Source organism: Onychostoma macrolepis, chromosome 22 (assembly GCF_012432095.1).
Source record: "Onychostoma macrolepis isolate SWU-2019 chromosome 22, ASM1243209v1, whole genome shotgun sequence".
Classification (NCBI taxonomy): domain Eukaryota; kingdom Metazoa; phylum Chordata; class Actinopteri; order Cypriniformes; family Cyprinidae; genus Onychostoma; species Onychostoma macrolepis.
The window spans coordinates 20827274-20844877 of record NC_081176.1 but is presented as its reverse complement, the minus strand read 5'-3'; the positions used below and the strand labels follow the sequence as shown (position 1 = coordinate 20844877).

The 17604-nt window shown below is 36.7% G+C and overlaps 1 protein-coding gene across 11 annotated transcripts in view; it reads left to right on the top strand.

Moving 5' to 3' along the window:
• Positions 1–7507: 7507 nt before the first annotated feature.
• Positions 7508–17604, top strand: part of celf5a (cugbp, Elav-like family member 5a) — a 231436-nt gene continuing 221339 nt past the window's right edge. For 5 of the 11 annotated variants that reach the window (XM_058760787.1, XM_058760784.1, XM_058760782.1 and 2 more), the window contains exon 1: positions 7513–8412. In XM_058760787.1, the coding sequence (XP_058616770.1) occupies positions 8001–8412 (412 nt within the window). In that variant the 5' untranslated portion in view covers positions 7513–8000. Of the gene's footprint in view, positions 8413–17604 lie in introns of all 11 variants that reach the window. The other 6 variants (XM_058760780.1, XM_058760788.1, XM_058760783.1 and 3 more) reach the window with 6 other exon arrangements.

Below are 17604 nucleotides of genomic sequence, written 5' to 3'. Positions count from 1 at the left end.
TAAAATGCAACAAAGCTGTGAGCACGATGTAATTAAAGATTCATGTCCCTTCTACGACCTAGATGACATTCTGGGAGCGAGTGCTTGTGCTAATCTGACAGATGTTGTCAAGGGGAAAAACGTGGACTTGCAAAGCGATGAAAAACAGTGTTAGACACACCACATGTCATTCGATATCCACACTCACCCATGTGTTTTCACTGCAAACCAATATAAAATGATAATACTCCAACTGAGATTTTTAAGGGATGAATCAATCTTTTCTGAAAGACCTATAAAGGCTATGGTTTCAAAGAACAAAATACAGTATTACAGACAATTGAAATTGTGAAAAAATGGAAGCATGTATGCATACAAATCAACAGTAACCGTGCAGTAAAAATTTGAGGTTAGTAATATAAATATATATTTTTAAGTAATAAATACTTTTATTCAGCAAGGACAAATTCAATTGATCAAAAGTGACAGGAAAGATATTTATATTATAACAAAAGCTTTCTATTTCAAATAAATGCTGTTCTTTTGAACTTAAATCAGTATATTAAAATTATTTCTGAAGGATTATGTGACAGAACGGCAATCATAACTTACATTTTAAAGTATAGATATAAGTATAGTATACTGTAATATTTTCAACTATTTTATTTTGTTCAAATAATAACATTAGACTTATTTCAAACACATTAAAAAAATCTTAACAACCCCCAACTTTTTAACAGTATTATATATCGTTTTTAAATTTTGCTTCGTTTTCATATTTGCAACATTAAAGAATTTAGTTGACCCAAAAATGAAAATTTTGTCATTAATTACTCACCCTCATGTTGTTCCAAACCCGTAAGACCTTCGCCCATCTTCAGAACACAAATTAAGATATTTTTGATGAAATCTGAGAGCTTTCATCGTCTGTATATTCTGGTTCTAATAAGTAAGGCATCTTCCTCTGCTAGTAAACAAGGCGTAGCGCATCCGGGTTACATCAGCACCACACGCATATTTATGTTTTCTTTGCACACAAAAAGTATTCTTGTAGCTTCATAAAATTATGGCTGAACCACTGATGTCAAATGGACTATTTTAATGATGTCCTCACCACATTTCTGGGCCTTGAACGTGTCAGTTGTGTTGCTGTCTACGGAGGGTCAGAAAGCTCTCACATTTCATCAAAAATATTTTAATTTGTGTTCAAGAAGATGAATGAAGGTCTAATGGGTTTGGAACGATATGAGGGTGAGTAATGACCAAATTTTCATTTTTGGGTGAACTATCCCTTTAATGCAAGAGCCAGTGATTACATTTCGAAAGTTGTTTCCAGTCGGAAACTTGACAAACCTCAGTTTCAGTATGTGGATGAATGGCTGCAACTGCTTATTAAAATGGATCAATAGTCAGCACTGGGAGCCCCAATGGCGTGACTGCAACAGTTTGTTCCACTGTTAGAGGAAAGTTCTCTGTCACTCCAGGTGAAACCTCAGCTGACCGCCGACAAACACAGATGTGTCTCTTCTCATCCTACACTTCATAGCCAACCTGGGTCCAAATCCGGAGTTTTCCCGCCAGATATGCACTGCCTAATGAGTCTCTTTTGGCATGTTTTCCAGTTAACTGTCTAAAAATCATTAAACAAGACCAATTTTTCTCTACAAGCAACACTGCATAGAATATTAAGACTTATTTTCACAGATTGAGCATTGAATATAAGTTTATTTTGTGTTACTGGCACTGGCAGATTTTTTTTTTATCTTGTTTTGTTTTTTTACTTGTTTATATTTTAAATGGAGCAACTTGGAGTAGCAACACCATCAAATCTGTCATATTCTCTCAAAGCACAAACTAAGTTTTTTTTTTTCATATTGTGAGATGCCTTTCTATCCATTATAAACTGTGGTTTTGACAGTCTGGCATTTGATATTTTAACACTTCCATGTCTTAAACTGCCTTTCATCACAGTCGGAAATGATAGACTGATGTCAGCAGATCCATCAGCACCCACATGTCTGATCCACATCCAAAGACAAATAAGGCGACAGCTTCTGTGGGCACAATTCCAGAAATTGTTTGCTTAGCTGGAAATTTCTGCTAAAGTGATTACCGCCCACATAGCTTTTAGGCGATTACCCATTAAGGAAAGCTTCAGGATAGCCACATTAAAAAAATGAATGAAACAGCACCACAAAGTACTCCAAGACTTATGAAACATTTGGAAAGGCTGTAGTCATTAAAGCCTGTCTTTGTTCAACTTTGAGCAACATTAATAAAACTACAGATGCCAAAAGAATAATTTAACACCTGCATTTTGAAAATAGCATTTGGTCAATGTATTCAAGACCAAGCTGAGACAAACCAAGACTCAAAATGAATATACGGCTCCCCTTAGTGTTCAAGAAATGCTTTGCAGGCTGACATATTTAGAAGTTTACATTAGTTTATTCTTGCCCTTCAGTGCCAATCACATTCATTTTGTGAAACCAACCTAATTTTCTCATTTACGTCGTTACTGTTAATGGAGACTTCATGGTTTGTTTGTTTTTGGCCAGAAATATATTCAAAATATACAAACTATATGCAAATAATATTTAAATGCAGTTTAAACCCTCATATTTACAGAAGAAAATACACTTCCAATCTTAAAATACAAAATAAATCCTTAGACTGAAAATATATAGAAACATAAGTAATGAATCACGGTCTCCACAATAATATTACTGTTTATATAACTGCAAAATAATATAACTGTTTCCAACACTGATAATATTAAGAAATGTTTCTTGAACAGCAAATCAGCATAATCAGAACCATTTCTGAAGGATCATGTGACACTGAAGACTGGAGTAATGATGCTGAAAATTCAGCTTTGCTATCATGAGATAAATACATGTTAAAATATATTGATATAGAGAACAGTTCTTGTAATAACATTTCACAGTATTACTGTTTTTGCTTGTATTTTTGATCAAATAAATGGTGAGCATAAGGGATTTCGAAACATTAATTCAAAATATACATCAAAATGAGACAAGAAAATATATTTCCTATGTTAAAATACATAATCGGCATATTTAAAATATATAGAATTATATAACTTATCAAAAATATATTCAAATATATCTGATAGTATGTTTATTTTTGCTGTATGGGATGTATCTTCACATAAACCAACTTTCAAAAATAAGAAATATGCTCTCAGGAAGAGGAAGCACAGAGTGTTTGGCTGTGTGTGGTTGCATCCGTGTGGGTTTGAGATCATAGATGAACTCGGTTTTGCAGCTGTGTCTGATCTTTGTACATGTTAGCGGCGGCACAGTGTGTTAAGTGCCCCCTTCAGCTGTCTACGACTCTCCCCTGAGCCCCAGCCACTTACCGCAGACTGGGGAGGCCAAGCTTGACTGCCTCTCCACACCCACTGAGTGCTTAACAACCAGCGGCTAAAAAACTCTCGCACGTTAAATTGTAATGCTACTTCTTCAGTTCGCGCTATTAGCGCTGGTGTCATTGATTTCTTGTCGCACCCCCTCAGCCAGGCGAAATACTAATGGTGGTGGTCAATAAAGCACATGAACTGGAAGTTCTCACTCTTCACACTTCTATCAAACTCAGGCCTAAAAATAGCTGCCAAATTCTGCATCACCACCTGCTTACTTAAAGGAGTAGTTCACCCAAAAATGTAAATGTACTCACCCGCAGGTCATCCAAGATGTAAATGAGTTTGTTTCTTTCAAACAGATTTGGAGATATTCAGCATTACATCACTTGCTCACCAGTGGATCCTCTGCAGTGAATGGGTGCCGTCAGAATGAGAGTCCGAACAGCTGATAAAAACACCACAATAATCCACAAGTATTCTACACCACTCCAGTCCAGCAATTAATGTCTTGTGAAGAGAAAAGCTGTGTGTTTGTAACAAACATATCCATCATAAAGGCATTTTAAATTTAAACTTGTGCTTCTTGACAAAATATGAGTCCATGATCCATAATAAGGCTTCCTCTAGTGAAAAAGACCATCCTCCTGCATCAGGAGCACCACACACATGCGTGGTACTCTCGTGAATGTGTGTCAAAGACTGACACGGAAGAGAAGAAATTGTTGAATAAAGTCATTGTTTTTGTTTTCTTTGCACACAAAAAGTATTCTCGTTGCTTCACAACATTACGGTTGAACCACTAATGTCACATGGACTATTTTAATGATGTCCTAAACTACCTTTCTGGGCCTTGAACGTGTCAGTTGCGTTGCTGTCTATGAAGGGTCAGAAAGCTCTTACAGAGGTCTTGAGGGTGATTAATTTAATGACAGAATTTTTATTTTTGGGTGAACTATCTCTTGAACTGTCCCCACCAACATGTTTATTTAGAATTGTTATAGACTGTTTTCGATTGTAAAGCCTCGTTCAGACTGTCAGCCCAAATCCGATTCTGTGCATATCCGGATGGAATCTGATTTGAATAACTGACCTTCCACACAGCGTATTGCAACTGTTCATATCCGATTTGTGTGTCCATAAGCGCTCTTTCGTTTTTACAGAATGTGCATTTGTTTCAAAGGTAATGCCGTTGCATTGTTATGCCTACGCTAAAAACAACAGTAACAGCAATACAGTTTGCAGTACAGATGTTGTCTTAAAACATGACAACATGTTGCCGTCGCAGTTGTGCTGTATTATTATATTTCGTCTTGTGAGGCAGCGGCAGAAACACAGGAAGCTGGAATATGCGACTTTATTCCATGCTGCCGTCTCCGCTACTTTCAAAACTCAAAGAGGTACATGTACTAGCAGTATATTGTGTTTTCTGCTTGACTTGCACTTCACAATGACGCAAGCTTGTTTCTGCAGATGTTCAGCATGTTTTCTGCAAAAACGTCTGATGTGTTTACGTTTACGTGGCGTGAGGATGTGAAAAACCTACACTAAATGCGGATTTCCAGAAATGCGATTCGAATAGGATTCCAAACCACATACGAATGTAGCTCGAAAAAGATTTGCACAAATCGGATTTCATGTAGTTCGTTGCCGTTCAGACTATCTAAATATGATCGGATTTCAATCTGATTTGCACAAAAATCGGATTTGGGCTGACAGTCTGAACGAGGCTGTAATGGTGCTTGATCTGTCCATATTTGATTCAGAGGAGACAATGCTTTACTGGAGAAAGCAATATTATGGGTAGAGGACTCCATAAGCAACAGTTTTATGTTAAAAACATCTTCATGATTAATTTTCTAACAAACACACAGCTTTTCGCTTCACAAGACAATCACTGATAGCTGTGAATCACTGTGATGTTATTATCAAAGAAATTATCTGTGGCTACTTCTGTTACATTTTTTAAAGTTAATTGATTGTAAACACAAATGCAAGTTTAAATTTAAAGTCAACATGAAATCTTCAAAGACCATTTTACTTTCATAAGAAAAATAAATTGGGCTGAACTTGATTTTATATATCAATAATTGATTGCATCATAAAAAAGAGCATTACATACGAAATGGGAGCCAGGTAACAAAACATAAAATAGATTTGTGACAAAAAAAGTTGCTAAAGATGCAACCCCCCCACCACCACCACTCACACAAAAACAAATACACACAATTACAAAACTGATTGATCTTGAGATATTGCACTTTTTTTTTTTTACTGTCACATATCTTCCTGAAAGGCCCCTTTTGAGTGAAGTATTGATCCGTTATATAAAAGTTCAATGCCACTTCCTGCCACGAGGATGAAGTGTAGATATTGCTCCATCACTTGCAGTTATGAAATTGCTTTGTCTCAAAACAGAGTTCCTAAAAACATTAATACTGTCAGTTTACAAAAGCCCATTGTGTTTCTCGTTCTTTTCACAAATTCAACATTCACACCAGGGTAGCGATGTGACAGCTATTTTAGAGAACAGCATAAAAAATACTAATTTCTGTTAATTAAGCAACTGTTTGGGACTTCGCATGAATGGTTATATGAAATATGCATGGAAATGGATACATATTTTCCAGTTATTCAGGCCTAACAAAACAAATTCCTAGTATGTCCTGCAAGGATATCATAAGTAGTGAAATTTTAAGTGATGTTCTTGTTGCGTTTTGTCAATGATGTGAAGGTATTAACGTAATTTCGGGAGGAGTACGCCCATCTAATCTTTCAATTAATATCCGAGTATAAAAACAGCCTCTTACCACTTCCGTCGTTAGCTCTTTTAGCATCCCTCCTCCTCCCCATCTCCTCCTTTATTCATATTTATTTCATTTATCCTTCTGTCTATAGAGGGGCTATCGGAGTCTCTCTGAGCCCTCCATTGCAGACATCAAGCCAAATCCGTTTACCACTAATGCTAAGATTATATGGGCACATGAACTCGTGAAGTGAGATCTAAGCAGGCCTTCTATAACAACTCTAAACAACAAATTCAGTTAACGATGCTGCTATTCTGACTGATGAAAGCAACCCGATCAAAGGTCATTCTTCTATGTTTTATCAATAAAAAAGTACAAAAACTAAATCAAAAGTCTCATTGTTACGTCTGTTTGCTTTTAGTTTATAAAATACAGCTACATTCACACAGTTTTTGGAACTGACTACTGTATGACTAACGAGTCTTTCAAGTTGTCTTGTATATCTAATTGCAGACAAAAGCTGTCTTCATGGACAGGTAGCTATAAGGTCAGTTCCCACATGTATTCTCAGAACAGTCTTGAATAACACTGTAACCATAGTGACAGATAATGTCTGCATATGAGATTAATTCTCTAATGGCCTCCCTTACAAAAATGCACTAGTACTTTTTTCTCTATGGTTGTGTATATCATTGCCATTCTGACTCTATACTATACAGTCAAAGGCCTACTTTAAAGCCAAAAAAGAAAAAAAGAAAAGATCAGTTACAAAAGAAGAAAAGACCAGCCCCGTAACAAAAGCTTTATTCATACTGAGATTACAAAATACCTTTCTTACAAACAAACAAACAAACAAACAAACAAAAACTACCACATTTGTGTATAATGATATTAACATATTCAGTTACAAACAATATCATGCTACTACACTTTAAAAAAGGTAAGGTATTTTAATGGAAAAAGGGTAAATATTCTACAGCTAAACCTGTCAAATAAGTTACCATAGCACATAGGCTACAGTGAAAATTATATTACATTTAACTGAAAAATATATGCATTTTTTTAACTGTAAATTTCTGTGAAAATTTTATGTTTAATGGAAATAAAAAGTATGAATTATAATTTACAGTGAAAATATTCATTTTATTTTAAAAAGCAAGTTAAAATACCTTTTAAAATACAGTAAAACCAGTAAGAAGTAGGCTTCACGGGGCACGTGATTTTATTATATTTACTCATGCTGGTTCTTATTTTTAAAGCTATGTACATGTTTCATGTTACATTTGATGTTTATTGCATTATTTTTGTCTGTAGCCTACATTTATTCATTTATTAGTCATCGTTTATTACTTTTAACGGCCTTGCACATTTAGATGCTATAATGACACATTTCTACATGTAAAAACTAAAATTACAACTGCCATTGGTGATAAAATTAAATAACAGATCCCCTCACTTAACTAACAGATTGTCAAAAATCAGCTAGTGCGGTTATGATAGTAGGCTAAATCACTAATACATTTTCGTTAGTTGCGGATGTTTCACCCGGATGTAGCGTTCCAAACAGAACTTGAACGTCCTTTTATTATCGTATTCAACTCCGAGTTCAGACGCTCAAACGGACCATACACGTCTAATCCTTTTGCTGTCCAGTTTTTATTCAGCATTAAAGTACTCTGAGGAAAACGAAAGTGTTTTTCGGCGATCCACGCCGACGGCAGGCCTGATAGCCCGCGTTGGCCACCGGGTGTCGCTCTGGAGAAAGAAATGGCGCGGCGTCTCCCCCACCCCTAAACATCTCCTCCAAATGTGTGTATGTGTGCGTATGTGTAGCGCCGAGAAAGTAAGTCTGTGTTTCCAGCTGACTGCTCGCTCTCTCTCAGTGTGTGTGTATGTGTATGTGTGTGTGTTGTCATTATTATTATCCAGTCTGCTCCCAGCTCAGAATGGCCAGATTCACTCAGACTGAGACAAGAAGGGAGCAGCACCCACAGCCGCCCCATCCCGCTTACTCCAGCCTGCTTTTCACTGGACCCGGGGCAGCACCGACCCAACATCCACTCCTCCTAATCCCGCACCAGCACCAGTACGCTCAGATCCCATTTCCTAAACCCATGAACGGGTCAGAATCCATCTCCATTCATCCGGAGAACGGCACCATGAAAGACCAAGATGCCATAAAACTCTTTATCGGGCAAATACCGCGGAACCTTGAGGAAAAAGACCTGAAACCATTATTCGAACAGTTTGGGAAAATCCACGAATTGACAGTATTAAAGGACCGATACACCGGCATGCACAAAGGTAAACGCGTGATTCCCTTAATAAGAGTCTGTGATTTTGCGACGGTAAACACTAGGCTACAATAATGTTAAAAAAAATATATATATATATATATTTTGTCTCGTGCACATCATCCATTAGTGACGCATGCGTTATAGTAATATTTATTATAAATCATACGTGTCATTTTTGTCATGTCAACATTAAATACATATAGGCTATACAGTCTGATGAAACTATAATATCAGGCCCCTTTAGCCACTATTTTGCACTTGAATCGTTTAGAGAGAACTTATCTTCTCAGTTTGAACCTTTGCATTGTTGCTTGTATGAATATTATGTATTTCCATCATATAATATGGCTGGGAATCTTGCCTTTTTCTATGGCAGTTTAATTTTTGAACAGGGGCAAAGAGGTTTAGAAGAAAATTCATATTTAAAGAGACTTTCTTTTGCCTCTTCCATCTTTTACAATGGGGAAATAGCCTACTCCCACCACCCCAGAGCATCCTTGTTCAATCTGACATATGCAGTTCTCGCAAACGAACTGGCGTTTTGAATATGATTATATGTAGGCTATATTAATATAATAGCACACCAAGAGAAATGTTCGATGTTGTTCAGCATCTTACAAAACAGAGCTGTTAAAAGCTCCGAACAGGTGCCGGAGTAATGAAACACGCACAAATATGAATAGAATAGAAAAACGTGCAGCTTCACTTATCTGATCATATTTGCGCTTAAAACACGTTCGGTTGTGCGTCATAACGAACTACGGCGCGTTCTACATTGTGGCGCGTGACGTTCTATTTGACAGTTGACATAGAATACGTCATCCCACTCAAACAAGAAGACAATTCTAAAATTAAAACTCTATTTTGGTATAATCTCGTTCTTGTCATTTATTCCCCTCAAGCGATATGTGTCGGAAACAGAATATTCGCATTTGTCTTCGTTAGTGTCAGTTACTATTAGGCTTCATTTCAGTGGTGTGTTTATAATTATGCTAATAAGGCTCTATTTGCCCAAGCGTTCATCCACGATATTTACCCAGTGAGAAGCCTTGCTTCATATGGGGTTTAACTGTGTTGAACATCTCAGAGTAATGAGAGTATAGATATATAATGATTTCGTGGGCGAGAGTTGTACGTTTTCATTTGGCTAAATGAAACCAAACCAAACAGTTCGAGAAAACGAGGTGAAATATTAATTTTGTTCTTAATTTGAGGTTTCTATGACAAATGGTTAAGCTCTAGATAAGATACGCATGACAAAATGTGCCGTTTCAGAGGGAATTTAAGAAAGTTACTTACCACAAGTCGACCGTTATGAAAGCGCGCCAATTCTGAGGCGAAATGGCACTCGCGTGCCTATCCTTCTTTGATCAAATGGCATCAATGGTGACATGTAAGTTGTTATATTATTTGAGGTATTAACTTGTGCAGCAAATAATACAAGACAGAAACACCAGGGAGGATCCAATCTGAGTTGACCGTTCCTCAATAATGATGGTCCTCTTGGGCATTGACGGATGTCAAGCCTATGTGGATACACCTTATCTAGTGCATTACTGTGAGCTGAATAGTCCCATCAATTAGACATCTTAAATACAGAGCTTTTTAGTTTGTAGTGCTAAACCCAGAAGATAATTAGCATTTTCAAGCCATTGGGTTCCCATAGGAATTTCCAATGAGGTTTTAAAATCTTGATTTTCCATTTATAAGTAAAATAAGGTCTGTGCTTAATAATACTTAATAAGACATTCTGTTATGCATAAATTACGCACAATTGTACCTCAGATGTGGGATTTTGAAACCACTGTTTTCTCAAAATGTAATTTGGTAATAAACAAGGATGTGAGATTTAAAAAAAAAAATGTAAATAAACCCCCCACTATTTTTAAAACCTATAGGTTATTCCTGAAGACTTACAAATTAACATCACTGCTGAATAATTGATTTGTGTGTGTTTTTTGAGTTTATTATGGCTGGTTCCGTACATATTAGTTGAACGTCCTGTCAGTGCCAGATTACAACATCATAGGCCCAATTTTTCAATTTTCATCCTAAACTACCTGATTATACTTGTGATGCAGCTGCCTCTGGGACAGGAACTGAATATGAGTTCTAAAGGATTGCACAGAGAATTGGTTCTTCAGGATGGAATTTCTTTTCATCTTATGTATTATTCTATGAGGGGATGTGAAGATAAGAACAAGTCAGCAAATATTTACATACACTTTTTGTCAGCTTATAGAGATTGCGCAGTCTTGCGAGTAGTCTCAATATGGACTGCATTGGTGATGTAGACCCCAAGGTTGTTTAAATGTTTGGCTAAAATATCGGTGAGGATGCTAATGTAATTTCTTTTTAATCTGAAACGTGACAAAGGAGCACAGCAGATGAATGATTTGTGTTAATGCCAGTACTCATTGGGATGGGCCTACTGTTTGTATATACGCAATCCACAAAATTTCACTGAAGACAAGGGCAAAACAAGATATTTGTGCGTCTGTTTCATCATTAAGTTCTGTTTTAAAGGGTTCACCGGACTAAAGGGATCATATGTAGGTTTCAGAGTGGGGAACATGCTTCGGCGCTAAGTCAGCTTGCTAATCCACACAGGAAAACACAGCATTAGTTTGCTAAGCGCGGTAATAAACCATGACCATAATGACGGAGGAGGATTAGCAACTGTAGTTATTGTCTGAGGTTGCGGTCGTTCGGATCACTTGGTTTGTCCCTCTACAGTGGCTGCTTCTTTGCAATTAAAGCATGCTGTAGTCATCTTAGCCTGCGGTGTTCAGTATGAACAGCTATTATGAGGTCTGTTCAACAGGCCTAACAAATGCTGTCTCTTGATTTGTATTAACAGGTGAGCTTTTCCCCTTCAGGCTTTTCACCTGTGATCAGTTGAGCTCAGCATTTTATTAAAGTTTTTTTAATTTAGTATGGAGTTGAAAATGGGTTTTTCACTGAGACACTTGCTATGCTGTATTTGTAATCGTATGTGAGTGTGGTATATAGATCTCTTGCTGCGTTTAGCATAAGTAGACTATTGTTGCTTTGCTTTGAAAGCCTCTTACACACATTTTGCACTCTGCAGGTGAAGATGTCCAAGGATAAGCTTGCACAAGCTTACAATACAAAAGGCATGGAGAACATTTAAACACTATACACAAACATATACAAGGTTCTTTAGACCTAAACCTGATGCTGTCTGATTGTCTGTGCTTAATGCAGCTCCATTCACATCTGCCTCTATGGAGTGTCAATCCTTAACTGCTTTCAAGGGACCTATTGTGCTAATGCATTTATGAGGGATTGAGAAATACGATAGACATCTTCGAAATAATTTGATGAAGCATTAAACAATTTTAATTTCTGTCTTTTCCCAAGCTAATGGATTTAACAGCAGGGGTCCTTGCAAAAGCTGAAAGCCAAGCTGTAGAAAAGTTCAGTGCTTGTAAATGTAAAGCTAACCTTGTTGGACAGTGATTTGAAAGGGGTTTTATGCTATTTCCAGTATTATAAAGAGTTAAGCTAGGATTGAGATTGTTTCAAAGCCTTGCAGAAAAATTACATCACAAATCCCTTATTAACAGAAAGATAAAACATATTTTGTATGGTTTACCAGGAACCAATGTTGGGTTCATAGTAGCATTTTCATATATGAAAATTTATTTGGATAAGTACACTTCCTAACAGAGATTTTTTAGTCTATTTTATTTGCTTGTTTTCTAGTAAAACCTCATTAAATTGAAATTGGAGTGTTGTTTTTTAGTAGACTAATGTCTATTAGTTTTCCGACTTTGTAAAAGTTTTAATGATATAAACACATTTACAATTCACAGTTTTTCCTTTAAGTTGACCAAAAATATTGTCCACATGTGTTTACTTAATTTGTTTTGGTCCAAAATGGTCCAAAGTAGCAAACTGTAGTTTTTAAACTAAAAGCTACAAGCCTTTTAATGATAATGTTTTGTCCCAACTTCCCAAGTTTAAATAGGAAACAAGTCAACCAATGAATAAAAACGGCAATTGAGTGATTTTCATTAGGTTTTAAATTAGAGGATGCCATTGGCTGAAATGTCAAATGGCTTCTTTAAAAGTCTGACAGTCCAAAGTCGCAAAGATCTGTAAATACTATAATACACAACAAGGCCGATTCATAAAAAATGCAGTACTTCAGCAGCTCTCCTGGCAGGAACCATAGCTCTGAATGTCAGGATGAGATGTTCCCTCCTCTATCAGCGAGCTTTGCTTTGAGCTACTTGTCTTTTCATGTGAACTGGCCACTTATCTCCCCTTTACCTGCTTTTAGATGGACTTTCCTCCATGCGGAGAAGTTTATTTTTCTTTTTAGGTGGAAAATGTGTTTTTTTAAAGCCATTACCATTCATCAGGAGATGGCACTTACAGTAGAGTATTCTAGACAACCCTCTGTGGAAAGAGGTTCAGTGACCTTCCGTAGCATGTCCGTTTTGTGGACCGAGCATAGAACACAAAAGCGAAATTATTGATGCGCTATTCTAAGATGTAGTGAATCTCTCCCTTGTGACCATTTTTATGGTGGATAATAAGCTGGTCTTCAAATGTGTCATAATGTCTGTTGTGTTTCCTAATAGAAAAGTCCAACCGATTCCCTCTGTTTTGTGCTGCTTAACCAGATTGCTCTGTAATTCAAAAACATTACTCACTGCTGTAGGATTCGATGAAATTAATTTATTAAACATAATATTTTTTAATTAAGCTTAATTTATAAACATAATATAATTAATGTTACTATACAGATAAAACTTATTTTTTATTTTTTTTTGGTAATATTATCATTATGTAAATTTCATTTACATGATTTTCAAGTTTCATCATCAAATATAGCTTAATATGTAGAGTAAAGAAAATAATGCAAGTAAACCATTTGTTGCCTAATTTTTCCAAAACAATAAATCAATTTTGTGACACTCGCACAGGGGTGTGTTTTCCATACACAACATATGTAGTATGATGCATTGATGGGGAAATTAACCAGTTTCCCAAAACCACATTAACTTTGTTACATACGTGTGATTTGAACCACATTGTTTCAACAATATGGATTAATCATTAATGGCATCATGCAGGTGGTGGAGTAATAACTTCTGCTAATTATTCAGTTCGAGATCAGATTAATGTCAGATTATTGTAAATAACAAACATCACATTTAAGGACTACTTCGATATTTGTGTTCTCTGGTGTTTTGCTCTATTTATCCAACTATGCTTCAAAGCAGAGTTGAGAGCTGTAGTTCCAACCAAACAACTGTGAAATGTTTGTTGGAACTGTGGTTTCAGAAAACAATCAATCGTCGAACTCAAATATTGCTAACGACAGAAACTGCGACCATACCAACAGTGCTTTTAACGCACCCCAGCCTGACTTAAGCTATGTTTCCATCCAAAGTTGCGAATTTAACTTATGCGTAAAATTGGAATATCGCATAAACATTTGCGAATAAAGCACCTTTTTCCATCCAACTAGTCAAATAAAACAAAATTGTCACTTCCTGATAAACTGGTGTTAAATATCGCTAAGAAAAGTAGGAGAAGCAACTGAATATAATCTTTTTTATATATGATAAATTACTTGCGCCTCAGAGCGAGCAGACGAAACACAATAAATGCGGTCAACGCTTTCGGAGGTGGATACCTGTTGATACCAATTATACAGAAATACTTTGACGACAGACTTTGATCAGGCATTTCAGAATGACCGTAACAATTGTTTTTGCAATGAGACCGGTCTGCTGGTTAGTCAAGTTATCCCGTCCCATCATGCAAAGTCATATGACTTTTTTTTGATGCCCATGGAGAAATTTATTCGGTAAATGTGTTTCCATCTCTCATTATTCGCATTAACTCTTTTTTGTACAAGTCAAAAACCACCTCAAGTGAGCGCAAAACTTTTTTGCAAATTAATTTTTTTTTGTTTCATTTGGCATTTCCATCACTCGCTTCTGATGCAATACATCAAAATGCACATAAAAACAGCGTGAAGGAAACATAGCTATAGTAACATTAGCACAACCAGTGGTGTAAGTTGAAGTCTCTTTGGCTTACCAATGGCAAATGGGGGAAGTGGTTACAAAACCTGTTTGAAAACAGTCATACCTGTTGAAAAAAAATACAGTCTTAGCTGCTTAGCTTGTCTCCCAGACTAGTCTTAGTGCAATGTTTTTTAGAGGGATTTTGCCAATTTTTCAGCTGGTCAGGCTAAAAAAACAAGTTGTATATTTGCATTGCAGAGAAACCAGCCTGCACCAGCTGGTTTAGGATGTTTTATTCAGTGAGTTATTTTTTGGTAATGCTATTGGTGCAAAAATTACTCCCTTCATCTTGTAAGATGCTAGATTTTCTTGGACCATTTCTAAATGGAGGTCAATTCTCAGGGATAAAGCTTATTACTTACTCTTTTCTGTTTACTGTTTTGCACAGTAAACGTTTACAAGGTCAGTTCAGAGGTGCCGTTTTTTATGGAGGGAAAGGGAGAATGATGACAGAGAATGAAATGTATGATACACCGACATGACTGTTCTTTCCGACATTTCCTGCAGTCAAACTGTTGTTTCGGTTTTTCGAGCTTCCTGAACTAAAGATTTATTGTCGAGAGGAAAATAAATCAACACTCAGCACGGTTGACTAATGAACAGCGATAGAAGGATTCTGCTGCCGTTGATGAGAATGGCTTGGAAATATGTAAATGCCTCATTGGAATTTTTAGCAGAAAAGCCTTTTTCCACTTCCTTTGATCTCAGGAAGGAGGGCATGGCCATTATGTCAGTCAGAGAGCTGTGACAAATGCCATGCACACACACACAGAGCTGGAGTGGACAGGGAAAAATGACAGTAAGGCAGAAGGCTAAGCACAATAGATGAACAGACTGAGAGAGATGGAGTGATTGTCAGAACCACTGAAAACAAATGGTGCCTTTAATCCGGAGGCACTGGCGGAGTGACGGGCCTTTCTGACAGGATGGGAGAGCCAGATCCACCCCGGCAGACAGGAGAGGGTGGAAACAGAAGGATTTAATATGAAAGGGGAGGTGTGGCGGGGCAGACGTGGGACACTGTCACGATGTTGAGAGTATGACAAGATAAGACTGTGCATAAACATCAGGTTTGCATTAGTATTTTTAGGTAAGGGAAGTTCTAGCACACTAGATCAGTGGTTCTGAACTGGTATTGCTGAACAACAACCTAACAAAGTACCAAAATTGGTATCCTAATAGTCATTTTAATATTGATGAATAACCCCAGCATAATTATTAATATGACTTAGGCTAAAAATGAAAATTTCTTTTTAGTTTTAGATTGTTGAGTTTGCTTTCTTCATTGGCTTTTAATGGTTTTCAGCTTACAAAACATATTATGTTTGACACAAAACATAGATCTTTTTTTGCAGAATATCATAGAGTTTGATTAGATGCATTGTTGATGTCGTCAACAATAAATATGGAAAGACTTTTCTCTACACTTTTACAAGTTGATAATGAATCCAGCCGGGTGGTATTTTCTTTTATTTTGCATAATTTTATTCCTGTTTTACTAGGGTGTTGCACAACCTGTCCAATGTCAGTTTGACTAACTTTTACCAATAGCACAATTTTGCAAAGGATACAATAAAGTTTGGCTAGATACATGAATATTTGAAGCTTTGTCATCAGCAACAAAAAAATATGTAAAACATTTTCTTCACACTTTTAAAAGTTGATAACGAGTCCAGTTGGGTTGTGTTTTCTTTTATTTTCTGTAATTTTATTCCTTTTTTTTTAGGGAGTTGCGCAACCAGTCAGATGTCAATTTGACTAGCTTTTACCAATGGTGGATAATTTTTGCAGAATACTGCACTAAATTTTATTAGATGTTTGATGATTTGATACCTTGATGTTAACAACCAAAAATTACAGAAAGAATTTCCCCCACACTTTTAAAAGTTGATAATTAGCCAATTTGGGTTGTACTTTTTTTTTTCTGGAGCGTTGCGCAACCTGTCCGTGTCAGTTTGACTATTTTTCGTAAAATATCATAAAGTTTGATTAGATACATGATGATTTAATGCTTTGATATCAACAAGCAAGTTTTCTCTACACTTGCAAAAGTTGCTAATGAGTCTTGTTAGCTGTACGCAATCATAAGGATAGTTTGCAACCCCACTGGTTGAAAAACGTGCGATAGAGTTTATTGGTAAAGATTTTTAAGAGTTTAAGTTCTATGATGTCCATATTAAGATGCTGAAGATGTCAGTATAGTAACTTTTTCTAACTTTATCTTCTTTCTGTGAAATCTTGGAAGTGGAATTGTGCGGTAGACGAAGTTCTCCAGAATCTTTCTCAGATTGCTTTATCGCAATATTCCTTTTACAGTTCAGACCGTTATTGAATACGGTTGTTGTTTTTATTTTAGTATTGAAAAGTGATGCTACAACATGAGCATGGCTGAAAGGTGATCTGGGAGAGGATGTTATCAGTGAGTTTGTGGGACCCGTCGGGGATTTGCGGAGAGGCCTGCTGCTCAGCAGGGCTATTAATAGAAATCTGTGGTATTTCCGAAAATAGGTTAAGCTGCCACTGCTGGCATCACTGCTCGCATGCCAGCCATCCTCGGAAGACAGAAAGAGAGAGAGAGGAGGAGAAACAGATGTAGCCTACTGAGGAAGTGTCTTTGTTCCGTCGCACCCTTCCTGCACTCGGTGCACCATCAGAGCGTTTCTGGCTGAGGACTTCCCAGCATGCCGCAAGACACAGTGTCACCCCACCATATTTCATATTCACAACACAATAGCGGATCTAGACCTATTTGAGTCTTGCCATGACAAACAAGTCTTGCATATGTATTAGGAAGCTACTCTTCAGTATGCATTGAGGCTTTTTCATATCCACAGTTGCAGTAGTCCAAAATTGTACACTATTTATACAGTTGCAAATTTTGTCAGTTGTCAATTTTTTAATACTGTATCAAACAGAACTGGGATAAATGTTTAATGTGTAATTTGACTGATTTGACTTTCATTCATTAGTTCTGAATAATACAAACATAAAATTTTCGAAATATAATTTTTTGCCGCTTCAGCTCCATGTTAGGTGACGTGCGTATAGTTTTGCTCTGGTACATTGAGGTTGAGCACATTTAAAGGTGGCTGCCTTAATTAAGGTTTACAGGTTACGCTAGCGCACGG